Source organism: Miniopterus schreibersii (assembly GCF_964146895.1).
Source record: "Miniopterus schreibersii genome assembly, chromosome: 6".
Classification (NCBI taxonomy): Eukaryota; Metazoa; Chordata; class Mammalia; order Chiroptera; family Miniopteridae; genus Miniopterus; species Miniopterus schreibersii.
This window is the reverse complement of record NC_138107.1, coordinates 74,360,108-74,385,488: the sequence shown is the minus strand read 5'-3', so window position 1 is coordinate 74,385,488 and position 25,381 is coordinate 74,360,108. Positions and strand designations below refer to the sequence as shown.

General features: G+C 42.2%; 1 protein-coding gene across 1 annotated transcript in view; it reads right to left on the bottom strand.

Moving 5' to 3' along the window:
• The window catches only part of ARFGEF3 (ARFGEF family member 3), a 109,048-nt gene that overhangs the window by 59,287 nt on the left and 24,380 nt on the right, over positions 1-25,381 (bottom strand). The window contains exons 3-5 of the mRNA XM_081140141.1: positions 21,267-21,348; positions 18,354-18,485; positions 4,152-4,220 (exon numbers count right to left, since the gene is read on the bottom strand). Of these exons, the coding sequence (XP_080996267.1) occupies positions 4,152-4,220; positions 18,354-18,485; positions 21,267-21,348 (283 nt within the window). The remainder of the gene's footprint in view (positions 1-4,151; positions 4,221-18,353; positions 18,486-21,266; positions 21,349-25,381) is intronic.

Here is a 25,381-nt window from a genome sequence, read left to right as displayed (position 1 = left end):
CCAACAGCACATATTTGAAATATAAAGTCTGGGTTTGAATGTCTCGCTACAGAACCTTGGACAAGCAAATTAACTTCACTTTCCTTGGGATTCTTTATCTAGCTTGGTTGTGGTAAAGATTAAAAAAGAATGTATGGAAAATGCCCTAAAGACTCAATTATTCTTAGCTACTATTATTAACCCGTGTTTTGGAATTGAGGGTTGGATGGATAGATGAAGGGAAAGGGGAAGGTCCCTGAAAGAATCTTAAAAAATAAAACAATAGTGTTTGAGAGACAGACTTTGCTTGAACCTGACAGCAGGCCATAGAATCAAAGTCTAGAAGCGTCCCATGAATCAAAAAGATCAAGCCAGAAAATGCACATTTACGAACAAGATTTTCTCATTTTGAGAAAATTCCATAAAGGAGCCTTTAGCAGGCATGAGAATATGTCCCAAACCTTTCCAACGAAGCAATATCATTAACCATCTTCGAATTAGCTTCAGAGAGCTTCTGGCTATGGCACCACCCCCTCCTTAACCCCAAGACCTGGGCAACTGTTATTCCCACAGCTTTTCCTATATTAAGATAACTAACCTTGGACAGCTCAACATATCTGCTAATTTGGGCACCACAGGAAGAGAAATCTTAGGCCCAGCTTTCGATCAATAAAGAGAAGAATTATGTATCCATATGGAGTTTTAGAAATGATAATTCATAAAACTGAACAGAAAACACACATTGGACATTTCATAATTGTCTGTTTCTAAATTTGGTGGTATTTCTAGTTCCTTGTGTATTGTGGAAGACCCTGTACTGAATAAACTTTCATTACTGCAGTTTAATTAAGCAAGTTAAGTTAGACACATAAACGAAGGCTGCCACCTTCTTATTTACTTTTAAATGCTTAATGATCCTTGTGTGGTTTCAGCAGTACCTTGGGGAAATAGCCTCATTTTTCATACTTAAGTACACATCCCATTTCCTGATCAACAGGTTTCAGGCTAAGCATTGTGTTTGAGTAATGGTCAAAATAGCCCAGAGTATGAAAGAAAACAAAGTCTGGATTCTTTCCCGACATTTCCACAGCCATTTTAAATGGCTTATTTTAAGGTGTTTTTATAAATTGTTTCCCTAGCTAGATTAAAAGTGACAAGAGGAGAAAAGGTCTTTTTTTTCCTTCTTTAAGTTAAAGACTTATTTTTATAGAAAGTTCAGATACAACCAAGAAAGCTTCCTGGCGCTAAGTGGTAGTTTTAGGCTGAAATGTTCTGCTTTAAAAACAGAGATGCAGATTTTCAAATGCTAAGTTACCAGCACTTGAGAGCCTGCAAAAATCCTGGGTTTCAGTAAGTCTACAGAGCACTATTATTTTGTGTGAGTGGGAGTGTAATTCTCTTTTGTAGTTCATATTTTTTAGTGGTGAAAAAGCATTTCTTAAGTGATTACTATGGTGAAAACCAAACGCTGTAAGCTATTTTGCAAATTCGAAAAAATAGAAAAGGAAGGCCTGTAAGAAAGATGTTTATTCCTATCTTGTACATCTGAAATAAACAATGATTTCAGATGATTCTACTATGATCCTTTCTTAAATTATCTATACATTATTCATTTAATAACCTAATAGCTATAACTACTGATTCATATACTTACATTTATAATATAAGTTGTTGCTATGTTTTCCTATAAACAGATCTGCTCTATGCTCTTTTTACACCAGATTACATAGATATGGGTTGAGTGGGGGGCATTACCCCTCTTTTTTAAAGGCTCACTCTGTGTCTTATTGGTGAAAACATATTCAGAAGGAACAGTGGGATAACTCTGTAGCAGATTCAACTGGTAAAGGATTTGAGAAACACGTTTGTGCCCTGGCCGGGTAGCTCAACTGATTAGAGCACTGTCTTGATATGCAAAGATTGCGGGTTCGATCCCCGGTCAGGGCACATAAAAAAAGCAACCAATGAATGCATAAATAAGTGAAATAACAAATCAATGTTCCTCTCCCTCTACTTCTCCCTTCTTCTCTCTCTCTCTAAAATCAGTGAATAAAATTTAAAAGAAGAAATACATTTGATATATATCAAGCACTGACAAACTGGAAGGAGAAAATGTGGAGAAAATGTGGAGATGATGTGGCAGGAGATGAAAGGCAAGGCGGATTAGAAGAACCACAAGCTTGTACCTATTGGGGGTTCACCATCGAGAGAATGCTGCTGCTAGGCGGGACTCCATACTTTGGGGGGGGGGTCTGATTAGTCATGACAGAGGCAAGGCAGCTGTCACCCTTGACTTTGGTGGTCCACAGCAGTGCGTGTCCACTGTTCAGGAATCGCATCCCAAATCTTTCAGATTCTTATTTAAAAAGCGGTTCCTGAGAGGAGGAGAAAGGCAGCCTACTGCTCCTCTCCGCTTGGGTTCCCTGGTGGCCACCCCCCCTCCAACTTAGGGTTTTGCAACAACCCCTAGCTCCAGCACAGCTCCCCGGGGCCTGGCTGCACAGTGACTGCTGCATGTCCCTTCCCGCCCTTCACAGGGCAGAGGGCTAACAGGCCTGCCTCCCACATCCAACCCTGCTTCCTGCTCTGCTCAAAAACTTCAGTTGTCATTTTAAAAGCAATGGGGTATCCAAAACAGTCAGGCTCTGAGAAACAGAGAGTAGAACAGTGGCTGCCAAGGCCGGAAGAAGGGGTAAATAGAGGGGTACTACTATTCAGTGGGTGCAAAGTTTCAGTTATGTAGGATGAGTAAGTTGTAAAGATCTGCTCTACAACGTTGTGCCATAGTTAACATTACTGTATTGTACACTTAAAATTATGTTAAGAGGGCAGATCTCATTCTAAGTGTTCTTACTGCAGTAAAAAAGGCAAACCTGCAAATACTAGGAGTACTCAGAGGTAGCTCTCAAAATTCAAATTAAAAAATATTAATAGCTATTCTCTTTCTTTACCTGTATAGAGTAAAGCATATAAATGTGTTTTTTAAAAAAGTTTCCTTTCCACCTATAGAAATACACATTCAAGAACTGACTTACATTGTAGTGAGAAGTCAGCTAATTATCTGCTTCTTTTTACTTTGATAGACTCAAAAATGTTCTGTGTGCTCAAAAATAATTTTCTCTTAATTTTCACTCTTTAATGGCACAAATACTGTAAAAGCTCATGAATCAGACAATATAAATACTACCCATGACAATGTTACTTAGGTGAGGTGATGGATATGCTAATTAGCTTGATTGTGGTGATTATTTTGCAATGTATACGTATATCAAAACATTGAGCTGTACAGTTTAAATACATACATTTATTTGTCAATTATACCTCAATAATGATGAAAAAAGAAAACATGCCCAAAGTGTTTAGCATCTACCTGGCATACTCAATAAATGGTAATCATTATTGCAAAAACAAAAACCCGTGAGCACTAATAGGCTTCCTTTTCTCCATAATTTTAGAATTTACAATATCAATGCCTCGTTAAGGTCTGAATGTGTACTCTTGTCAAAATACACAAATCCTGAAGATACTGTTTTCAAGAAATGGAAGGAAATTATTCTAAGCATATTAAAGTACAGCTCTGGAATGATGAGGTTTCCCAAAACCAAAGGCTTATGCCCGATGGTCAAGAAGCCAAGTTCCCCGTTGGACACACTTGTGGGAGTGCTGGAAGGTACCTATTGCTCTGAGTTGCAATACAAATGGAAAAGAAAAGGCTTTCCGATGATAGCTACAAAATGCATTCGTCAGGGCTTAGGAGACAGGAATGAAATTTGATCAATAAACATCACTCTAAATCACATACTTGGTTTCTTAAAAACCATTTAAAAAAAAAAATCAAATGCTTTTCAATTAAGCTTAGGAGAAACAGACTAAGAATGCAATCCGAGATGAGATACCAAAGTGTGGCAAGGTGGGGAGAACCAGTACTGTTATTTCCATGGTTAAAGCGTAAAGTTAAGCAAACCAAAGCATGCAGAGCACCGCGACTTAGGACGATGGGCCACACAGCCTACTTCCCACAGACCCAGTCCTTAGTGGAAATTCCCCATGGTCATGACAAGAGGAGGGCTCACCCCACCGCTGGGCTCCGCTCCACCCCGACATTTACGCCAGCAGGGATGAAGCAGCACAAACGCAAGCAGCACCTGAGGGCTGGGGCAGCCGGGACTCACCTCGGCGATCTTCAGCACCGCGCTCCCATTCAGGTCAAATGTCGGGGCGTAGGTGATGCAGAGTAAAACCTTTACCAACCAGGAGGCGAAGGAGGGAGGGAGGGAGAGAGAAGGGGTAAAAATTTAGAAAGTAATTTTTATTCCACACGGCCTTCGGGCAGTCCTATTTACGACTCCTTTGTTCTTCGCTTTATCAAATATGTTGCTGTTCCACCCACTGCTCTCTAACGGGTGGCCGCACACTGTCCGATACAAGAGGGAAGAATACTTTAAAAAGTAAAGGCTGCTATCCTCACCCCCAGGGAAGGACCACTGCAAGGCAGGCCAGCAGCGGCGCTCCTCAACAACTCCACGAGGTCGAAAACCAAGTGGCCAGGCTCAGTGCTAGACACTGTGCGCGAATGACCTAGATTGCTTTTTTAGTAAGTGTCATTATTATTGTTCCTATTTTCCTGATAAGGAAACTGAGGCTCAGGACAACTGAATAAGCCGCCCAAGATCAGTCAGGTGACAAGTCGTGGAGCTGAGATTTGAACCCAAGTAATCTGACTCCATGCCCGGAACACCTTTGCAATATTGTCTCTACTTCTTCCTAGACCCAAGCATCAGTCTACTTCCCTGTTCCTGTCCCCTTCCCAAATCCACAGGGGACTGGAAATTCTTTAATGGGCACTTTCCTCTTCCCTCCTATAACTTCCCTCAGAATGCTGCCTGGGATTTACTTATTAGTCCCAGGTTCTCCTTACTCTCCAAGATCTATAGACAGCGAGTCGATGACATATGCAGAATCTTTAGCAACCATTAAATATCTTACTTTCTACTTGTAGAGCTATTAGAGAACAGATCAATAAAAGCCTGTGGCTTTTAAGAATTGCTTCTAATTTTGGAGGTAAGACGCCAGACTCTCGCCTGTCCGTTTGGCTCCTGATGCTGTGACTCTGCTCCGCTGGTAGCCTGAGACATAAAAGTGCTGGTGTCTGCTCCTTGCTCCCAAACACAACAGCCATGTCCCGCCTGCACCTTGGTCTGTGAGGGGCAGCCTTCTGAAGATGCTTCTCACCTGGTCCTGCCCAGTTCCTGGAAGAGCACTGAAGCCTAGCAAATTCACCTAATATGGGAAATATACCTCATCAGCACCCCAAGTGCAACTGTCACATGGAACAAAGACTTGCTCCTAGTCTCTCATTCTGAGTCACTAGCCAGGCCAGTCCTGGGTACAGTCACTCCTTCGGAGACAGCAAATATATATGCAATTAGAAAAGGAAAAGGGCCTGGCCGGGCGTGGCTCAGCGGTTGAGCATCGACCCAGGATCCAGGTGATTGGGGTTCGATTCCTGGTCAGGGCACATGCCTGGGTTGCGGGCTCCATCCCCAGTCGGGGGCGTGCAGGAGGCAGCTGATCAATGACTCTCTCATCATTGATGTTTCTCTCTCCCTCTCTCTCCCTCTCCTTTCCTCTCTCTGAAATCAATAAAGATATATTTTTTTTAAAAAGGAAAAGTACATTTTTGCCCATTTTAGTCACAAGGTTAGGTAAGTTCATTGTGGGCCTGTTCCTCAGTCTTGGATTCTTAAGGTGCCTGATATCCTGGAGTCGACTCCAGATAAAAATCGTCCCAATGCCATGCGGGCTGGAAGAGAGGCATAATGGGAGCAACTGCTCTATGGCCTCAAGGGAAAAGCCTTTCTTTTGTTTAATGACTATCTTTGCGGGTTTGGGCTTTGTAAGCAAGAAAGCTGTGGACAGCAGTCACCAGGGCCTATCTGGCCTGGGGAGAGGTCACGTCCTCTAATACCTCTGTATTGGCTGTACCTTTGCCTGAAACCCTCCGGTCCCTGACTCCTCCTATGACTGTTCCTCATGTCACTCATTTAGTTGGCGTCTTTCAGGTCTCAGTTCAATGTCACCCCCTCAGAGGCATGCTGACTGCCCTGAACACCCCCTCTAACATGGCCTCCAACACACCTCTGTCTCATTTACTCCAGAGCATGTGCCATAGACTTCCGTTACTGCCCAGCCTGTACCAGTCTCCCCGTTAGACTAACATCCATGAGCATGCGAAAGGCCCTCAGGCTTTCTCGTGGGAGGCTTTCTTACTTTAGTTTTTTGTACTTTGCACAGCTTCCTTTTCTTGAGTGTGTCCCCCCACCATGTTTATGGTAGGCGGGAGGGAGGGTCTGAGAAAATAAATGGCTGGTGGAGGCGGCGGTCTATGGAGGTGGGGGGGGTGAGTACCAGTCTAGGGAGGTGGGGAGGTGAGTACCAGTCTATGGAAGTGGGGAGGTAAGTACAGGTCTATGGAGGTGGGGGGTGAGTACCAGTCTATGGAGGTGGGGGGCTGAATACCAGTCTATGGAGGTGGGGGGGTGAGTACCAGTCTAGGGAGGTGGGGAGGTGAGTATCGTTCTGTGGAGGTGGGGAGGTGAGTACCGGTCCATCTGGGTTCTTGGTTTTTTAGGTATTCACAATAAAATAAAGACTGACGACTGGCAGTTCTTTACCATCTGAAAATGATGATGGTTATCAGTGTTTCTCATAGCACTGACCCTTCCAGCCTATGTACATTCATTCATACAAGGTGCACAAAAGAAGGTTTGAAAAGAAATGATCAAAAAACCCAACCCAGCTTTCTGCGAGCAAGAGCTGCTTTTCGGTGGCAGTGTCTGGAGGAAGGGGGAGCAGGGCCTATGGTGGGCGCTGAGTCGGTGGGATTCAGTCATCACGATTCTCAGGGGCACAGGGGAGGCTCAACTCCCTCTGCCCCAGGGAAGCCAGGAAGCGTACGGGGAGGCCTTGCAGCAAGAGTCTGCGGCAAACAGCCTCCCTGCACCCATCCATTGCTGATTTGGCTCAAAAGACTTTTGAAGAAAGGCTTCCAAACCTGATGCCTGGCCACCAACACCTAAAGGCTCACTGAGCTACACCCAAAAAGTGAGCGCAACAGACAATAATGAAAGGAAAAGGAAGCACAGTAATGAAGTCAGCTCCTTACGCTCCCACGCAGTGTGTTGTGTTGGAAACACAGCAGGTTTTAATTACAGGGCTGACAGTGCCCTGGTCCCCCATGGCTCACAGGATATATAAAGGGCACACAGGGTCTAGCAAGGATGGTGCAGCAGACAGAAATGACTTAGCGAGCAGGCTAAATGGAGAAACAGTTGATGTGCCCAATGCCAGCAAGCATTAATTCACTGAATTAAAACACAGGCCGGGTGAAAGGAAACGTAGAGCAACAGCAAATTAATTTAAAGTGTCTGACTTCCATTGCATAATGAGAGGGCAAACACTTTAAATTCACATTCTGAGCACGTTGGCCTCGAGAAAAACAGGAACACCTAAATATCGAGGGCAATTCCATTAAAAATACATCCCTTGCGGGGTCATGAAAGCATACTGCCTACATCATCACTGAACAGCAGGAACTTGAGTGATAGACAGGCAGTGTCTTGCAATCTAGCTGCTGGCACTGCCTCTATAAATGAGCTAGGAGGACAGGGCAAAAAGGCTCAGGATCTTCCATGAAAAGGAAAAAACCATTACAAAGATTACAAGATTCTCAATCATTAAAAAACAGTAGTTGAAGAGCTACTATGTGCAAGAAGCAACTCTGCAATTTAAAATGTGTACAGAAACCCTGGATTAAAATAAAATTACCCTGGAAAGGGGAAAGTGAAGCTGATTTATTTTAAGAACTGGCACAAGTGAACAGGATCTGGCAATTCAGATATGCCAAAAAGAAGCTTGTAAAGTGCCTCATTTAAGTGAAGAGGTATTTATGTATAGGAAAAAAACATAGGGTTCAGTACTATCCAGGGTTTCAGGCATCCACCAGGGATCTTGGGACACATCCCCCACAAATAAGTGATGGTGGGGACTACCGTATATAATAACTCTGAAGGTTAGAAGACATTGAACTGGGGAAGAGAGACTTTGCAGATGAGATGACTATGAGCAAAGCACTAATACGGGAGAGAAAAAGGAGAGACAGGTGTACCAAGCAGAGGAAATGTCATGAGTAAAGGTACGGAAGTGTGAAGGTAGAGGCTAGAGATGATGCTAGAGGATAGGATGGAACCCTACTGCACGTCGATTTAAATGCCCTATTTAAGTGTTCTGCGTGTATTATTTTAGGGTTGGTCAGGCCAACAAATCACAACTAAAATGAACTGTACTAAGGCAAACTGGAAATCGAAGTGATAAAGGAGACAATAAGATGTTGGTGAAGTTGAAGACAGATAACAGTCATTCCAGTAGAAATGGACTGACTGTGGTGCATTTGGCAAAGGGATGCAGGGAATTCCCAAAATGGAAGACAACGGTCACCGTATTTGAAACCTGGGTATCATCCTACCACCGTTCTCCCCACCTAGTCCCTCATGTTCCGGCCAGTCTGGCTAAAATCTGTTACCTCCTCCATTCCCATGTGCTTCCAAAGCTTTATATTAGACAGTAATAAAGTAACATTCTTAAGAACAATGGTATCCCTTGTTCAAAATGCATAATACAGACATCACTGCTACAGATGTGACAATCACAGAAAGGGCAGAAAATGTGAAAGGTTTTTTCCACAGCATTTATTTGGAGCAATTTAGATGTGATACTTAAATCTGTGTGCCTTCTCCACCCCCATTAGATTCATAAGCTTCTTAGTAGTAAGGTCTTTTTGATGCCCACCAAGTTTACAGCACCTTGCTGGGCCCTAGGAGACATGGTGAGTCCTGGCCCAGGCTCAGTCCCTCCTATGCGCTGTCCACATGAGTAATCAACCTCAGAGAGTGTCAGTGGGACTGTGCTTAGCCATTAGTGGAAAATGTGTAGACAATCTGATAAGACAGCCCAGTTGTACAGAAGGAAATTGCCCTGGGAATCTGAATGTCAGATCCAGGTGGTATGACTGGCTAAAGGCAGTTTTTGCAACCACACACTGAAGTTTCAGAGGCCTGGTTAGGGCAATCAGAAATTAGTAAGCCTCCTTTCAGGATGTCCAGCCATCTGGCAGGACCTCACTCTGGACAGCGAAAAAAAACCACCTCTGCTCACCAGAGGTCATCTCCCATGAGACTTATGGAACATTCTCCCTCCCTGACATCTTCTGCTCTGCTCTGCTGAGAACTTGTCCTTGGCACTTAACATAGCAAATGGTAACTCGCCTAAGATTTATCTTTCAAAGATCTCATTTCTGCTAAAGTTCCAAATAAGTCCTCAGCAGGACCATTTCCAGGGAGTAAAGAAGTGATTCTTGAACTTACTGGACAGCAACTGTATGTTCACTTTATGTCTACCTGTGTGCTGCATTTTCGGGCCCTCATTCATTTATGCAACAAATATTTACTGAGGTGTTAACGGGGGTCAGATCTAGCTCTAGGTGTTGAGCATACAATGAACAAAAAAGATACCCTGATCCCTGACCTTGCAGAACTAACTTCTGGTTTTGAAGGCAGTCATAAAATAAGAGATTATAATAAGTTGCTATAAGCATCAGGATTGGACAAATACACTGAACTCTGTACTTATGGGTCCAACACATAGCACACCAGTTGTAATACTGTTTTTATCTTTTCATGGAAGTCTACTTGAGTCAACCTACCCACAGGCACATGGAGGACATGGGGGCACACTGAATGGACAAGGAATTCTTCTTTCCCTCTTTCTTAAACTATTAAAATTCTTAATTTATATATGAGTGCTTCTTGAGGTGACTGTAGTTTCATTTTTCCAAATACCCGATGTTATTTGTAGGTCAAACCAAACAAAGTAATCTACCAGAGCTCAAAAAAGTATCTAAAAATTGGAGCCCAGCCTGCAGAAGGCCTTGTCTTTCTTGGGGCACAGAGAGGGGAGTTGACTCTCTTGAAATCCTTACTGCCAGACACATTTCAAACCCCAGCTCTAATTCTGGCAGAAAATTTAGCTTTATTGTTTAAAACTCTTTCTGGTCTCTCATGTATATTGGCTGTAAACTTTATAAAAATGAAAAGTAATTGCATAATTCCTTCTCTTTAGAAACATTTCAGTTCTTTTTTTACTTGTCAAAGTCATTAGAATGAGGCAGAAAATTCAGTGGCAAGCCTTGAATAGCAAGACACCATACGCCTTTCTCTTCCGTGCGGGGCACGTGGAGCGAACGGCCGAAAGTGGACCTGGGCCAGGAAACAGTTAGTATTAGCCCATAATGTCAAACTCTTGTATTTCTTTACATTACTTTTTAAAAATATAATTCTTTACTATCTGACCATATGAACTCACACTATCTCTCTCCTAAGATGGTCTCTTCAAACCCATGATTCAGTGAGGAACTCTTGCTCCAAGTCCTGTAATCATCTTGGATTTCACCTTTCTCCACACCTACCTATGTCACTGTCATCGCCAGGTGCTCCTGGTCTCTGTAAATCCGCTTAGCGCAGTCAGCTGCACTTTTCTGCCCTCAGTTGCAAGGGACCCTTCCTGTCACTACCAACCTGCTACCAACAACTGTGTAAGTCCTGTCAAGTAACTGAACCATTCCAACTTCAATTTTCCTGTAAAAAGAAGGATCTGGTGATGTATGAGGTTGCTTCAGTTCTAAAGCCAAATCCATGTTGGTCTTTCTCAGTTTTGAACTCACCCAGATGTTTATCTATAATCACAACTTGGGTTTCTTTTGTTTGCTGTTTATCCTGGTGGGCCTCTGAAAACTGCCACAAGTGTTTCCTCCTCTCCATTAGTCAATAACTGAATTAACAAGCAATTAGCAAGCCATATGCCAGACGCTCTGCCAGGCACCGAAGGGATAAACACAATACTAACAGAATGCAATTAGTTCTCACTTACTACCTAGTGAAATTCTGTAGTCATGCCTGAATCAAGAGTTGAAGACAGACTAGTTGGAAAGATTATAATGCGCAGTTTCCCTGAACAAGCCATGGCAGGTAGCCCCCTGGGTCTCAGCTAACCTCACTCCTCTCTGAATGCACTGTAATCCCTTTCCACCGCGAAAAGTGAAGTTAAAGAAGAAAAAAAAAGAGCAGGAGGTGGCAGAGGAGATGTGCCAGCTGCCTCCCACTGGGGGAAAATAAATCAGACTATGATCCTCATGTGACAAGTGACTGTGGCAGACTGCCACTTCTCTCTCAACACTATCCTCTTCGTTTTCAAGAATAGAACTCAGGCACATGGCTGCCCCCCCAAAAAAAGACTGCACTTCCCAGCCATCCTTACAGCTGAGTGCGGCCATATGACCAAGTCTGGCCAATGGCACGTAAGCAGAAGTGTCCTCCTTCCCCTTCCTTCTGCCAGCTGGCTGGAATGGGGACATGGTGACCGAGGATGGGGCACCATCATGGACAACAAGGTGGGGAAACAAAATCCAAGAAACAGGCATCTCCGATAATGTGGTTCAGCTAAGAATGACCTAAGATTATGCAAAAGAAAAATAAATTCCTGCCTTGTTTCAGCGGAAATGAATCCTAACTAATACAGTAATCTTTTCTTCCCTTTCTCCAACCCAATCCTTGCCTGTTTCTTTCTAATGCTTTAGATCTATTTGCTTTAAATATTACTTCATAGGAATAGACTTCTCTGATCCTTTCATCTGCCCTTTTCATCAGGCCCTATTATAAATACACTTTTGGTTTCCTAGATTTTTCTTCCATTGTATTTATCACAGTTTATGTGTATTTATGTATTTCATTGATTTCTTTCTCCATCACTGGCCTTCAGACAACGATTCTGTTTTTGTTTCATTTTGGTTTCATTTTTATCACCACAGGATCTTCTGTGCCTCACACAGTACCTGGCATACAGGAAACAATAGATATTTGTAGAATAAATGACTGAAAAAAATTGGAGGATCTCCCCCACTCTACTGGGACTCTAAAACATCCACAGTAAACGTGGCAGGCCTCTGCACTTGTGCTTGCTTAACAAAAACCACAGGGAAAAGTTTGAAAACACTTAGAGTAGTTCTCAGACGTACTCAAGTGGTATGGCACTTGGAAATGGTGATGCATCATAAAAAGAAATGAATAGATAATGTGAAAATATCTTTATGTCAAAAAGTAATACATAAACTATTTAAAGGAAAATTACATTTCTAAGCTTTCAATGTTTTCTTCTCACTTTTTCACGTATTTTTATTATCTGCCTGATGCAGTCACACCAAGGGGTAAGGAAGCTTGGGAGAAAAACAGTAAGAATTTTATCAATGTGTATACAAAGTAGAAAAAAACTTTCTTCAATCTTTGCAGAAGGAAGAGGGAGAGCTGTTGGAGAATCATTTTCTTAGCAGAACCACATATTTTAGACACTTCCTTGCATTAACCACAGAAATAATGTTTGCAATCATGACAGATCAATCGCCAACGACTGTACATTCGAAATTAAACATTTTTCATCAAACACTGGATTTTCCCTTAATACTAGAGATTGCTGAAAATCTTTAACATGTCTTAAGAGCTTTAGACGAAGAAGGGATTTCTCCTTGTATGAGAAGGCAAGACAATTTTGCCATTTCACCCTCAAACGTCACTAATGATCATTCCTCCCGTAAGGCACTCTAGAAGGTCACATGTCCAAAGTTAAAAAACCAAAATATGAGACTCTGCCATTAAAATATTATTGAGAAGGGGCTTAGAAAAGATCTTTTCATTTGGCCTGTTTCTTACTCCCAGACCAAGGCATGGGCTGCAATGCTGGTACATAGTATAAAAACACTCTCTCCTCCCTACTGTAAGACCAGAGTTCTAAATGGACACCCTGGAGCTTAGGTCTACAAGCTCTACAGACAGTAAGTTCTTTTCCCATGAATCATTCACCTTTGCATTTTCTGTAGACATATGGTTGGCTTTTGTTATAAAATATAAAAATAGCTCTACAGTAAATGACATTTTCTTGCCCTTCCCCCAATTTACATTCTCAGTCTCTCCTTCTCTCTCTCCCCCTCCCTCCCTTCTCTCTCTCTCTCTGTCTCTCAAACACACACATACACATACACACACACACACCAGGGCCATTAGCTAGTTTGGTGATAAAATGACTTTGATTCTTTCTTCATATATGAACCTAGCTAATTGAACTAGTAAAGAAATACAATGTCATGGGAGGGTACAGAAAACACACAGGGCTTCAAGTCACTTCTAGCTTTGTCCCTCATTAGCCTGTGACTTAACTTTTCTGTTCAATCAACTTTAAAATGTCTTTAAGGATAGAATTAGAAGGGTTCCCATTCTTTAAGAATACAGGTTTGTCCTCAGGCTGAATTACAGTTCAAATACTGTCCCTGTCATTTAATTAGGTGTGTGATCTGAGTATGGATGTTTAAGTACTTAGCAGAGTGTCTGATGTACAATAAATGTTAAATAATCAGCTCCTGTCATTTCTCTTTTGAAAACTGTAAAGCCCTCCACCAATATTCATGTCTATTACCCAAAGATGCACATAAAATAAGACATCTGATAATAGAATATTTATCAAATGCTTTCTCAGTATCCAGTATCCTATCTTGCCTTATCCACAAAGCTGGCCTGCCCTTCCCAGATAAAGTGCTCTTATTTCTGACGCTTACAGAGGCAGAAGGCCAGCCATAATTCCCTGTAGTCTTTGAAGACTCAGCCAGCGGTATCAGTTAATAACCTTGCTAAAGGTTATCCATCAGAAAGAAAGGGGGAAAGTCCCAATTGCTCTAGTCAGAGATGTCATTAGTTATGTACCCGGAGCCTATTGACTCTGCACGGCATTCACAGAAATGGCACACACCATGGGAAAATACTACCAAAGCAGACAAGTACTTAACCTAACTATTAAGTAGCTCAGTGCTATCTACTAATTCATTTCAAAGGTACTCTGTCTTCAGAGGAACCTACTTTCTGATTCTCTACAATTCTGACGCTTTATTTGATTGAGCTATGAATTTTTATTTGGATTCTATAGCCATTTTAATAAATCAAACTTGCCTTCTCTCCCCCTCTTGTTAGATAGTAAACCATGTAGAACAGCTCCTAACTAAGTGATCCAACCTCACTCCCATTAAATTTGTCAGCAGCAAGCATCTTTGATTCTTTCTAACCCTCCAATTGAAAGTCTAGGTTCTTCTTTCTATATGAGAACAGTACATTCAGAATCTTGAATTTCATTATTAGTTAGTGTCTGTTTAATCTTAGGGAAATCTCTAAAGGAGAAAGCCATATTATGTTCTCTCCAAGAATTTAATACAATTGCTACACACTATTGAGAGTGTGACATGGCCCAATTTCTCATGTTTATAAACACTAGATAGCAATAGATGAGTAAAATGCACAATAGAGCTTTTTCTTTTTCTTTTTTAATTAATTAAATTTATTTTTCCACCACCATTTATCCCCTCTACAGCCCCTTCCACCTCCACCCCCCATCCCCACAATCACCACACTGCTGTGTCCATCTCCATGAGTTCTCTTTTTTCTTTATAGCTCAACCCCCCCCCCCCGCCACTTCCCCCAAGAACTGTCCGCCTGCTCTCTATCTCTAAGTCTGTCTCTATTTTGCTTGACATTTCAGTTTGTTCATTAGATTCCACATATGAATGAAATCATATGGTACTTGTCTTTCTATGACTGGCTTATTTCACTCAGCATAATGTTTTCCAGGTTAATCCATGCTGTCACAAAGGGTAAAATTTTCTCCCTTTTTATGGCAGAGTGATATTCCATTGTGTAAATGTACCACAGCTTTTTTATCTGCTCATTTACTGATGGACCCTTGGGCTGCTTCCAAATCTTGGTTGTTGTAAATAACGCTGCAACGAACATGGGGGTGCATATATTCTTTTGAGTTAATGTTTCTAGTTTCTTCAGATAAATTCCCAGAAGTGGAATCGCTGGGTCATAAGGCATTTTAATGTCATAATGATATTAGCAGAACAAGGACTTAAGAGTTTTTACTTGGGTCATTACAAGTATTACAGAATTACAAGTTAAAGGGGTGCACACTTCTGCAGATGATCTACAGTAAATATAGAAATTCCTCCTTCATAGAGAATGGGTGTAAAACTTATTATCTTTAAGCCAGAAGTGCTATACTTTGGATATATCTCTTCATACCCAAACAACTAATCTAAATCTGAGAAATTGGAAAGATCATAGAGCACTCACTTGCGGGCAATCACAGTCAGGCCACTATCTCCAAAGTTTCATCTGATGCTAACAATCATACCACTCTAAAGTATAGTTGTCTCATCATTAATTTTCTAGCTCTATGCCAAAAATGTCTGTCTAAAATAAAATGTAGTACCAAAAACATCAGCTTAAGGCTAGGTTTGCTGTGAACTGACCTTGTGCACTGTACCTATGGGACTGCAAATTGGTGCAGTCACTATAGAAAACAGTATGGAGATTCATCAAAAAACTAAAAATAGATTTACTATATGACCCAGCAATTCCACTTTTGAGTCTTTATGTAAAGATAATGAAAACACTAATTCAAAAAGATATATGCACCCGTGTTCACTGCAGCATTATTTACAATAGACAAGATATGGATGCAACCTAGGTGTCCATCAACAGACAAATGGATAAATATAAAGACAAATGGTATATATGCAAAATGGAATATCACACAGCAAGAAAAAAGAATGAAATCTTGCCATTTGCAACAACACGGATGTACTTAGAGGGTATTATGCTAAGTGAAATAAATCAGACAGAGAAAGACAAATACTGTGTGATTTTACTTACATGTGTAATCAAAACAAACAAACAAACAAAGAAATAAACAGAACAAAACCAAACAAAAACAGACTCACAGAAACTTAGACCAAACCAATGGTTGCCAGTGGGGGAATGAGTGAAAAAGGTGAAAGGGAATACAGTCAATAATCTTGTGATAAGTTTGCACAGTGACAGATGAATGCTAGAACTAGTGAGGAGATCACATTGTAAGGTATAAAAATGTCTAATCACTGTATTGTACCCCTGAAACTAAGGTAACTAACACTGTATTGTATACCAATTATTGCTTACATTAAAAATATTTTTTTCCAATTTCAATGTTGAACTAGTTTAAAATAATAGCATGCAACAAAAGCCCTTATCTTTTTAAGTATTTTGGAAATCTAATTGTAAAGAATGGCAGCCCAGATTGTTGTTTTTCTTTTTTCTGACAACGGCTGATTTCTTTCCAGACCTTAACTACAAATACCATGGTCTATTATGGTGCCATTAAAAAGTCCATTAAGATGGTTTTCCAGGATTTCCAGTAGAGTTAACATGTGTCAACTCCTGTCCTCAGCAAAGCAAGCAGAAGGCACCACTGGGCTGTTATTTTTCTAAAGCAAGTATAAGTTTCAAAACAGGTATTACTGTGGACATAACCATTTAAACATCCTGCTTCTCCACAGCTCCTAGAAAAACAGGTACTTTCTCATTTTAATTTTTAATACATACTCCTGTACTCTATAAAAAGCTGTATGCCTGGGAGAATTTCCAGAATAATATGAAATCTGGGAGGTGTGTCTCTCAGTATGACACCAGAGCTCAGTCTCCAGTATCTGGAGACTTACTTAGTAGCAGATGAAGGACTCAGCAGGCTAGGCTAGGAATTCATAAAAGCAATTACCACGGCACCTGGCCTTGCTTCTCTCTCGCAACAGTGGCCCAGAGGGAGTGGAGAAGTACAAGTCTAGAGGTGGGTGCTCTCTGGTTCCTATAATTGCACAACTGACAAACATATGCCAAAGGACAGGGCAAACCTGTATATTACCGAATCTAAGAGAGTTGAAGACGAATGAGCGGTTCAAGACCAGCCAGCTCTGAGATGCTCAATGTTTCCCGTGTACAGGACTCTTCTTAGACTTCCACTGCGATTCTGATCGGCAGCAGTGGGCAGCAGTGGCAGAAGTGGGAAGAGTAGTGGTAACATAGAACACTCTGAAAGCACCTGGTTTGTGCCAGATACTGTGCTGAGCTCTTTACAAATATCACCCTATTTAATCCTCATGGCAATCTTACTGGGTCGGTGCTACTATTACCCCCATTTTACAGATGAGAAGACCAAGCCAGAGTGGTTAAGGAATCTGTCCAAGGAAATGAATCTGGTAGGAAATGAGTGAGGATTCAAACCCAGACAGGCTGGCCTCGGAGTCTGAGCTCTTCAGAGCTCTACACTAAATTACTCATCAACAGGGTTAGGGTGAGTCCCAGGGCGTGAAGAAAATGTCATGACTGAAATCAAGCTTTTCTTCTCTGAGTGGAGAAACTGGAGCCCAGAGGAGGGAAGTCTCTTATTCTAGACAAAAATCCGTCAGTGCACTTCCAGGAAGAAATCATTATATGACACCAGCTATTCTTAAACATTCCTCTAGGGAGAAAACAGGCAGGTGGCATTATTAAAGCCAGCCTGGTGGTTCCAGCTGTGTGACTCTGACCAAGGTGCTGTTCTGGGAAGAGATTTCCATCCTTTCCTGCCCAGCTCACTCTTCACAGGATATGACACACTTCAGGTACTTTCTCATTTTAATTTTTAATACATATTCCTGTACTCTACAAAAAGCCGTATGCCTGCAAGAATTTCCAGAATAATATGAAATCTGCGAGGTGTGTCTCTCAGTATGACACCAGAGCTCAGCCTCCAGTATTTGGAGACTTAATAGCAGACAAAGTCGGTGTAAGGGGCTCCCAATCAATCACGGTGATTCTCAAGGGAGGGAAAGGGCAAGGGGAAGGAGAGATGCCAGCCCCAAACGGAGATGGTAGCTGGAATGTGAGAAACAGGGTCACAAAATTTGAGCATGGGGAAAAAAAGATGTGATTCTGATATGGCTCCCAATTATGGTCTTCCTTCCCCTAAACCAACTACTCTAAAACCTTCGTGCATGTCAAAACATCATTAGGTCTCTGCTTTGTTATAACATGCACAGAATGAGCAGATCGATCCCAAGCTAGAACTGCTCACATACATTCTCTCGAAAAGCGATCAATATGTTTTCTAACACTTGATATGCATGATTGGGCCAAAAATCTTACAGATGTATTGAAATCGTACTTTTTTACTTAGCTGCCCTTTCTGTTCAATAATCAAGGTTACTCTGGGGGCCCATAAGCAAGGATAACAACCATACATTCCAAACGCACGGTGAGCTAGCATGACCAATATGCACTTTCCAGAAAACAATGAGAACTGGGGGGGGGGGGGGGGCAGTCAGAGATTGTCCCTGTGCCAATGACGCAGACTGGTAGCCACATCAAACCGACCTTCATCACTTCCACCTGCAGGTCTTCGTGGAGGGCCGGCGTCACTTTCACGGCGTTCAGGATCTGATCGAGCAGCTGCTTCTCATCAGAGTCCGTTTCCATGGATACAAACCTCTCTTCTGACAGAAGCTTCTGCAGAGGCACAAGGAGTGATCAGAGAGAGGGGTCACCTGCGCCTTATTCTGCGGTACCTTAGGGTCATTTTTCTCAGTACGGATGGAGGGTAATGGCTGGAGGCCATTAGGAAAGAGCTCCTGCTATGTGCCATTGAAAAGAAAAAAATGCACCAAATCTTTGGTAAACAGTTTTTGGGCCAAGTCTTTTTTCTGCTAATAGATAATTCATTACAAATTTTATGAAGTGACATTCTAACAAGTGGCATAAAGGTTCTTTGGGTGACGGAGGTGCAGGACGAGCGTGCAGAGGGGAATCCATCCCTCCAATGGTCGAGCTCACACAGGCTCTTTCTGAATGGAGCTGGTCCCAGGGAAGGAGGGGTCTTGTAGACAAGTCCTTTTTCTCAGATGTTTACCTTTCCACTTACCACTGTGACCTGTCATTTACCCAGGAATTTCTCATGAATCCACAAATCTTAATGTATATTCACCAGAAAACAAGTCCTACAAAAACCTAAAGAAGACACGCACTTTCACCAGGTTTTCCAGGAGCTGTTACCCCCCACAGGACATCCCTTTCCTTGTTCAGGAAAACTCCTGCTTTTCATGAAATCCTTCCTTAGACTGTACCCAAATCCGCATGCCCGCAGCTTCTGCTCCCCCATCCTTCCCCGGAGCCACATGGATGAAGCTTCTAAAATATCTAGTCAGCTGTGACATCCACCCACGTCTTTTCTCCTCCACACTAAACTCCTTGGGCACCTTCAGTGACACAGCTTCACAGGTGCTCTCCTGCTTAACTCCAGCGGGAACGTAGCCTTCAAGGGTGGCCTGACACCAAAGAGGGGTTTACCTCTACGGTGAACTGTGGACTGTGGGTGGCGAGGATGTGTCAATGTAGGCTCCTCCTTGGTTAAAAAAGACCATGTGCCACTCTGGTGAGTGATGTTGATGACGGTGAGGCTATGCGTGTGTGGGGGCAGAGGTACATGGGAATTCTCTGCACCTTCCTCTCAACTTTATTGTAAACCTAAAACTGCTCTAAAATAATAAAGTCTTTTAAAGATAATAACAAATAAAAAGATGGCAGAGGAAAATAAGAGAAAGAAATGGGGTCTTTGGTGGATCCACCCAGCTGCGGGTACCAAACCCCAAATGGCCCACCTCTAGGATTTTAGTCATGTAAAATAATTGAATGTGTTTGCTGCCTACAAACAAACAAACAAACAAACAGTAATTCGTATCTTTAATCACATTCTCAGATCAACTTAGCTTAGCTGTAAGTCACGGCATATTCTGTGCTGATTCACCCAGAAACCCCTAATTCTCACTCATAACGGCTCATGTTAAGCTGTTCTCCCTCCATCCTGTCCCGGGGCAGTGGAATCCTTGAAACCCAGTGAAGGGCTTTATATTAATCCCTGTTCAATCTGTCCTTGGCCAATTCAGTGTAGAGTAGCTGCTGTGATGAACTTTTGGATTCAGATTCAGCCCTCTTTTAGCTGAATGCCACTGCAGATCAGGAGAATCTTCTCGGGACTCTCTGACATTTTGCCTATATTCTCTGGACAGAGATTTTTTTCACTATCATCTAGTGCATGCAGGGCAGCCCGGAGTTAAAGTTAATATACAAACCCATTATTAATTACAGTGATAAAGACTAGGAAGCCGTGAAAAAATGCCTAGAGTTAATGGGAGGTAAAAAGAAATGGTCAGAGAAAGCTCATTGCCTACCACATCGTTGATGTTATCAAAAGTAAGTAAGTCCAAAGTAACTAAATGGAAAATTTATGCAAGACTTGAGAAAAAGGAACATCACTGGCAGGTCAAAACAACTTCCCATTCATTTTTATCATTGGCCCAGTCACCTTGGAGAAAAGCAAAGTTTTTCATAACATTATGGACGATGTTTAAAATTTTCTAATGCTATTGTATATTAAAACATACTTTACCTAATTCCAATCCACTGGGGGTAAAAAGAAGCATACGTTTCTTACTTTTTTATGTGTTAACTCAAAAGTCATTAGGGACCGCTCTGAACTTAGGAGCTACCAATGAAATTGTACATACTGAAGTGAAAAGACATCCTACAAATGCTGCTGATCTACGGCCATGCTAGTAACCCCCGCAGGCTTGAACTTCACAGTGCTTGTCACTTAGAACATAAACCACTTAAAAAGTCAATGTATTTAGACAGCCAGCTCCCTCGCACTGCTGGAACGAGATCTATTATGCAATGTGTAAAACACAAACGAACAAATGCTCAGAGAAGGAAATGTGCTCAAGCAATCTAACTTTTCTTATTAGACCAAATTTACCTTTTCTTCCCAATCTTGCTCTGAAACTAAAACACATTAACACATTTCCCAAACTAAGTGTAGAGTAGGAAACAAAACAGAATGTTTCAGGTTTACCATCAATTTCCATGACACAGAACCACAGATGTTGAGCGTATACAAGTTCTGAGTTGTATGGAACTTGAGGTGTCTCTCTTGGGATCCCTTATTCCCCTAAAAGTTAGATATCACATAAAATATTTCATTTCTGTGTGGGCTTAGCTGGGTCCCATGAATCAGTGTGTGAGGACAAAGGATCAATAAGATAATGCGGCACACAGAGAAATGTTGATAAATATTTTTAAAAATCGTGTTATCCTCTATGGTTATTACCTAGTTCAATCCAAATTCTGTCTGGGTCTTTAAACAGCTAATACTTAAAATATTAACTATTTGCTCTTTCCATGCCAAAGCAGCCTGTCAATTTCTGTCATCCCCAATGCACTCAGGGACAGCCATACCTGCATCCCTGCCAAGGCATGTTGGGCCAGCTTCACGTTCTTGGATTCCAAAGCCAACTGGAGAGGCAGCAGGCATTTCTCCCTGGCAAACACATAAACAAGGACATGTGAGCTCAGCTAAGTTGGCAGTCAAGTGATAGAAGCCTTATGGACACCCCCCCACCCCCCAAGTGCTGCCATGCACACACATACAAAACTATAACCAATCATGAAAATGCACACGGGCTTAAAAAAAATACAGCCAAAAAAAACCTGTGCAGAAATGATGGCACAGCTGCAGCTTCCCTTCTTAGTACGGCTCCAAAAAGAGCAAACACAAGGACTGTCAAACAATTGTTTTGGTGCACCAGTTATTACATGATGGGACCCTCACCAGTCCATGAACATGCCTTGCTCTTTCCCAAATTAAGAGAACTGCTCGTACGAGGACACGTGGGATGGACAACCCTAGGAAGCAGCGTGCATACGGATTTCTATGCCTTGCTCATTCCCCTCGCTCACCTAGGAGGTGGCTGCACCACCACCACTAACTTGCCGCATCAATTATAAATTATAAACTGAAATTCTGTTAACTTGCCAATTTCTCCCCAAATCAAAGTGTTCAATAATCATTTATAATTTTTAAAATTTTCTCTTTCGTCTCCAGTAAGAGGTATATCTGAATTTCTGATGGGTTCTTAATAAACACATTTCCAGGACAGAAATACACATTAACCATCAAGAACTTTGACCAATGGGAAGTACCGGTGTCATGGAAGAAACAAACAAAATACATGAAGAGCTACTTGGATATTTTAAAGCTTAAAAAAAAAACACATGACCCTGGTCGGGTGGCTCGGTTGGAGCATCATCCTGTACACCAAAAAGGCTGCAGGCTTGATTCCTGGTCAAGGCACCTACCTAGGTTGTGGGTTTGATCCCTGGTCGGGGCACATAAGGAAGGCAACCAATCATTGTTTCTCTCCCTCCCTCTCTCTCTCTCTCCCCCCCTCCCCCCCCCGGAATCAATAAAAACATTTCCTTGGGTGAAGACTAAAAAAAAAACCCTGTACCCTAAAACATGTTAGTAAAGGACTACAAAGAGAAACATATCTGTTGGAAGCATTCCCTCTAAATAATTAAACAACAGACCAAGAATTTTAATCAACCCATTATTTCCCCATGGAGTTACAGCGGCACAACAAACGAAATGTAACTTAATTCTACCAGGTTCTTCTTTCCTCACTTAAACCAGAGCAGCCCCATTATTACCCGTTTTATATTTTCGCCATAAACTGAAAGGGTCATCGACTTTACGGAGTGTGAAAACCACAGCGTCAGACTATGGGATTTCACCTTCGGAGAAATAAGGGTCACGGCTGTAGGACACAATGAAGCAGAAGTTAACTGAAGCTCTGATTCCTTCCTGTCCACCCTGCGGCTCCGCTGCTTTCCCAGGGAATCCTCCGTTAGCAGCTCCAAGACACACGGAATGAGTGTCACAGACACTCCCTAAAGCTGGTCACAAAGACAGAACAAAGAGGGTTCGCCCTCCTAATCCTTCTTACCTCCCCCCTCACTGACTGGATGTTACGACACCCAGTTTTATGTGACAACTGATTAGCATTACCTCCGTTTTTCCTTAGATACATCCTTTGACAGATGGATAAATTATCCAACTGTGTGACTTCCAGTTGGGTGGCTAGAATTTTATCACTGTTATTGTTATCATCAGCCTGTAACAGTTACGGGGCAAACACTGCTATGCAGTCAATTAAAGCAGGAACAGCTGATTTTTCCAATTTCATTTCTTTTACTTAATCATAACCAGTTCATAAGCTTGGAAATATTAATTGGGAGAGTGAAGTCGAGTGAGAAGTAGGAATAATGGGCAGACTGAGTATTAACAAAAGAACCACAGAACTTCATCTGTAAACCCTTGAAACAGTCAAATTTCCATGAGGATTAATTCACTGTGAAAGAACTTCCATCTCAGATTTAGAGTGAGACCTGCCAGTGAGGGCACAGTGCCAGCGAGCAAGTGTGGAGGGCCAACGCTCTCATACTCCCATAGCTGGGAGCAGGGAAAGTCTCTGCTGGGTGGCTATGTGCTGAAAATGCACAAATATTGCATATTTCTCACCAAGGGCACCTAACAAGAGAAGAAGCCACGTTCAGCAGCAACAAGGACGCTCCTGGGAATGTTGCACCTGTTGACCCTTGGGACGCAGCATTAAGTCCGCATATAAGCCGGTGCGTACTCGTGTTACTCTGCCATCTGCAGTGTTAGTCCTTGAAACCCTCATTCCACTCTCTCACCTACTTATTTATACATTCACACATTCACACAGCCAGGCTGTGGACAAAAGCCAGGACTGCCGGGTTGAACCATGATTCCAGGGGACATCACTGAACTGCTCTCCATGACAGTCATGGTCACCGGGCAGGACTGGAAGATGTAACCGGTTCAGCTAGGTTTTGACTAAGTTGAAAGGTATCAGTGTTTAGTGAAAAGAATAGGGGCTGGGGAATCACACAGCCCTGGATTCAAACCCTAACCATGTATATAAGTTGTGCAATCTCAGTCACGATGTTTAGCTCTGGTTTTAGCTTTTCAATCCATAAAAAGGGTATCTTAAGACCAATCCTTCAGAGTTATGGTAAGGAGTACAGATGATATATAGCCAGGGTTGGCAAACTTTTTCCACAAAGAGGCAGATAATAAATATTTTAGGCTTTGCAGTCTATCTATAGTCTCTGCCCTAACTACTCAACTCTGCCATAGCTCAAAAGCAATCATAGATGATACATAAATCAATGAGCGTAAATATGTTCCAATAAAACTTTATTTACAAGAACAGGCAACAGGCCAGCTTTGGGCTACTGGCTGTAGTTTGCCGAGCCCTGATGCAGGCAAAGGCCCAGCATAGATGATGATTTCAGCACAGGATAAGCAGGTCTACTCTTGCCATCATATCCAGAAAGATTTTACACAGGACATGGGTTAACTGTACTGGGAGGGTTGTCTTAGCAAAACCAATCATAACACCAAGACCTCTCTTAGAAAATAAGTGCTTTGAGGAAACAGGCTGAGAGATTTCATCTGGGCACTGAACCAAGGCACTCACCCACTCAACCAGCCATTCAACCAACATTTGAGCACCTACTGTGTGCAAAGAATGATGGATGCTCAGGAAGATCTGGCAAAGAATAAGAGATAGCTGCTTTCATTTTATTCGTGAAATGAAAGGGAGAAAAAGAAAATTAACATTGATCATTTCTCTATTTAGTCTACCTGTCATTACAATCTTAAAATAGCCATTCTTAACCTTGTTTTATGGTTCAGAAAATGGGGGTTCAGAAAGATTTCATAGCCTCTTTGGTCATGTCAAGGCCACACAGCTAAAATCTGTTGGAAATGATTCAAACCCAAATCCATCTGACGCCCAAGACCAAATTCCTTCCAATACACTCTGGTCTCAAAAGATCAGAGCAAAGCTGTTTCTCAATCTTTTCGGGATTATAAATGCACAAAAACCTGGCAAAAGACCCATTTCCATGAAAATAACTTCAGGCAACTCACAGCCCCACCAGCCAAATCCCAACTCCACATGGATCCCGTGTTAATACCCCTCCTCTCAGGGGAAAGGACCCTGCCCAACATGGCAGAAACTTTAGTGTCTGCCTCAGAGGAGAAGGCCATGTTCCCCGGGCTTAGGGTTCCGCTAGGATGGACGGTAGCTTCATGTGCGTGTGTGCAGTGCATGCATGCGTGTGGAAGGTGTGGGGGATGCTGACTCTCCTCAGGATCCAAGGCCTCTCATCCCCACAGGCCTAGTGGTCCTAGATCAGCGTCACAAGCCTCAGATCCTGACTTCGATGGGAAAGGAACAAATGCAGGAAATGAATGAAGCACAACTGATTCCACTGCATGCTCTGTGACACCATGAAAACCCTGCTGCCTGATTTCTTAAAGGTGATTTTAACAGACGAGAGTAACAGCGCCTGTCAACGGGTCTAAGAATGAAATTGACAACGAAGAGGCAGCATGGCACACACTCAGTGCCCTCTGCACATACTGTATTAGAATACACCGTTTTCTGATCTTTCTAGATGCTACCTCATTGGGAAAAGGG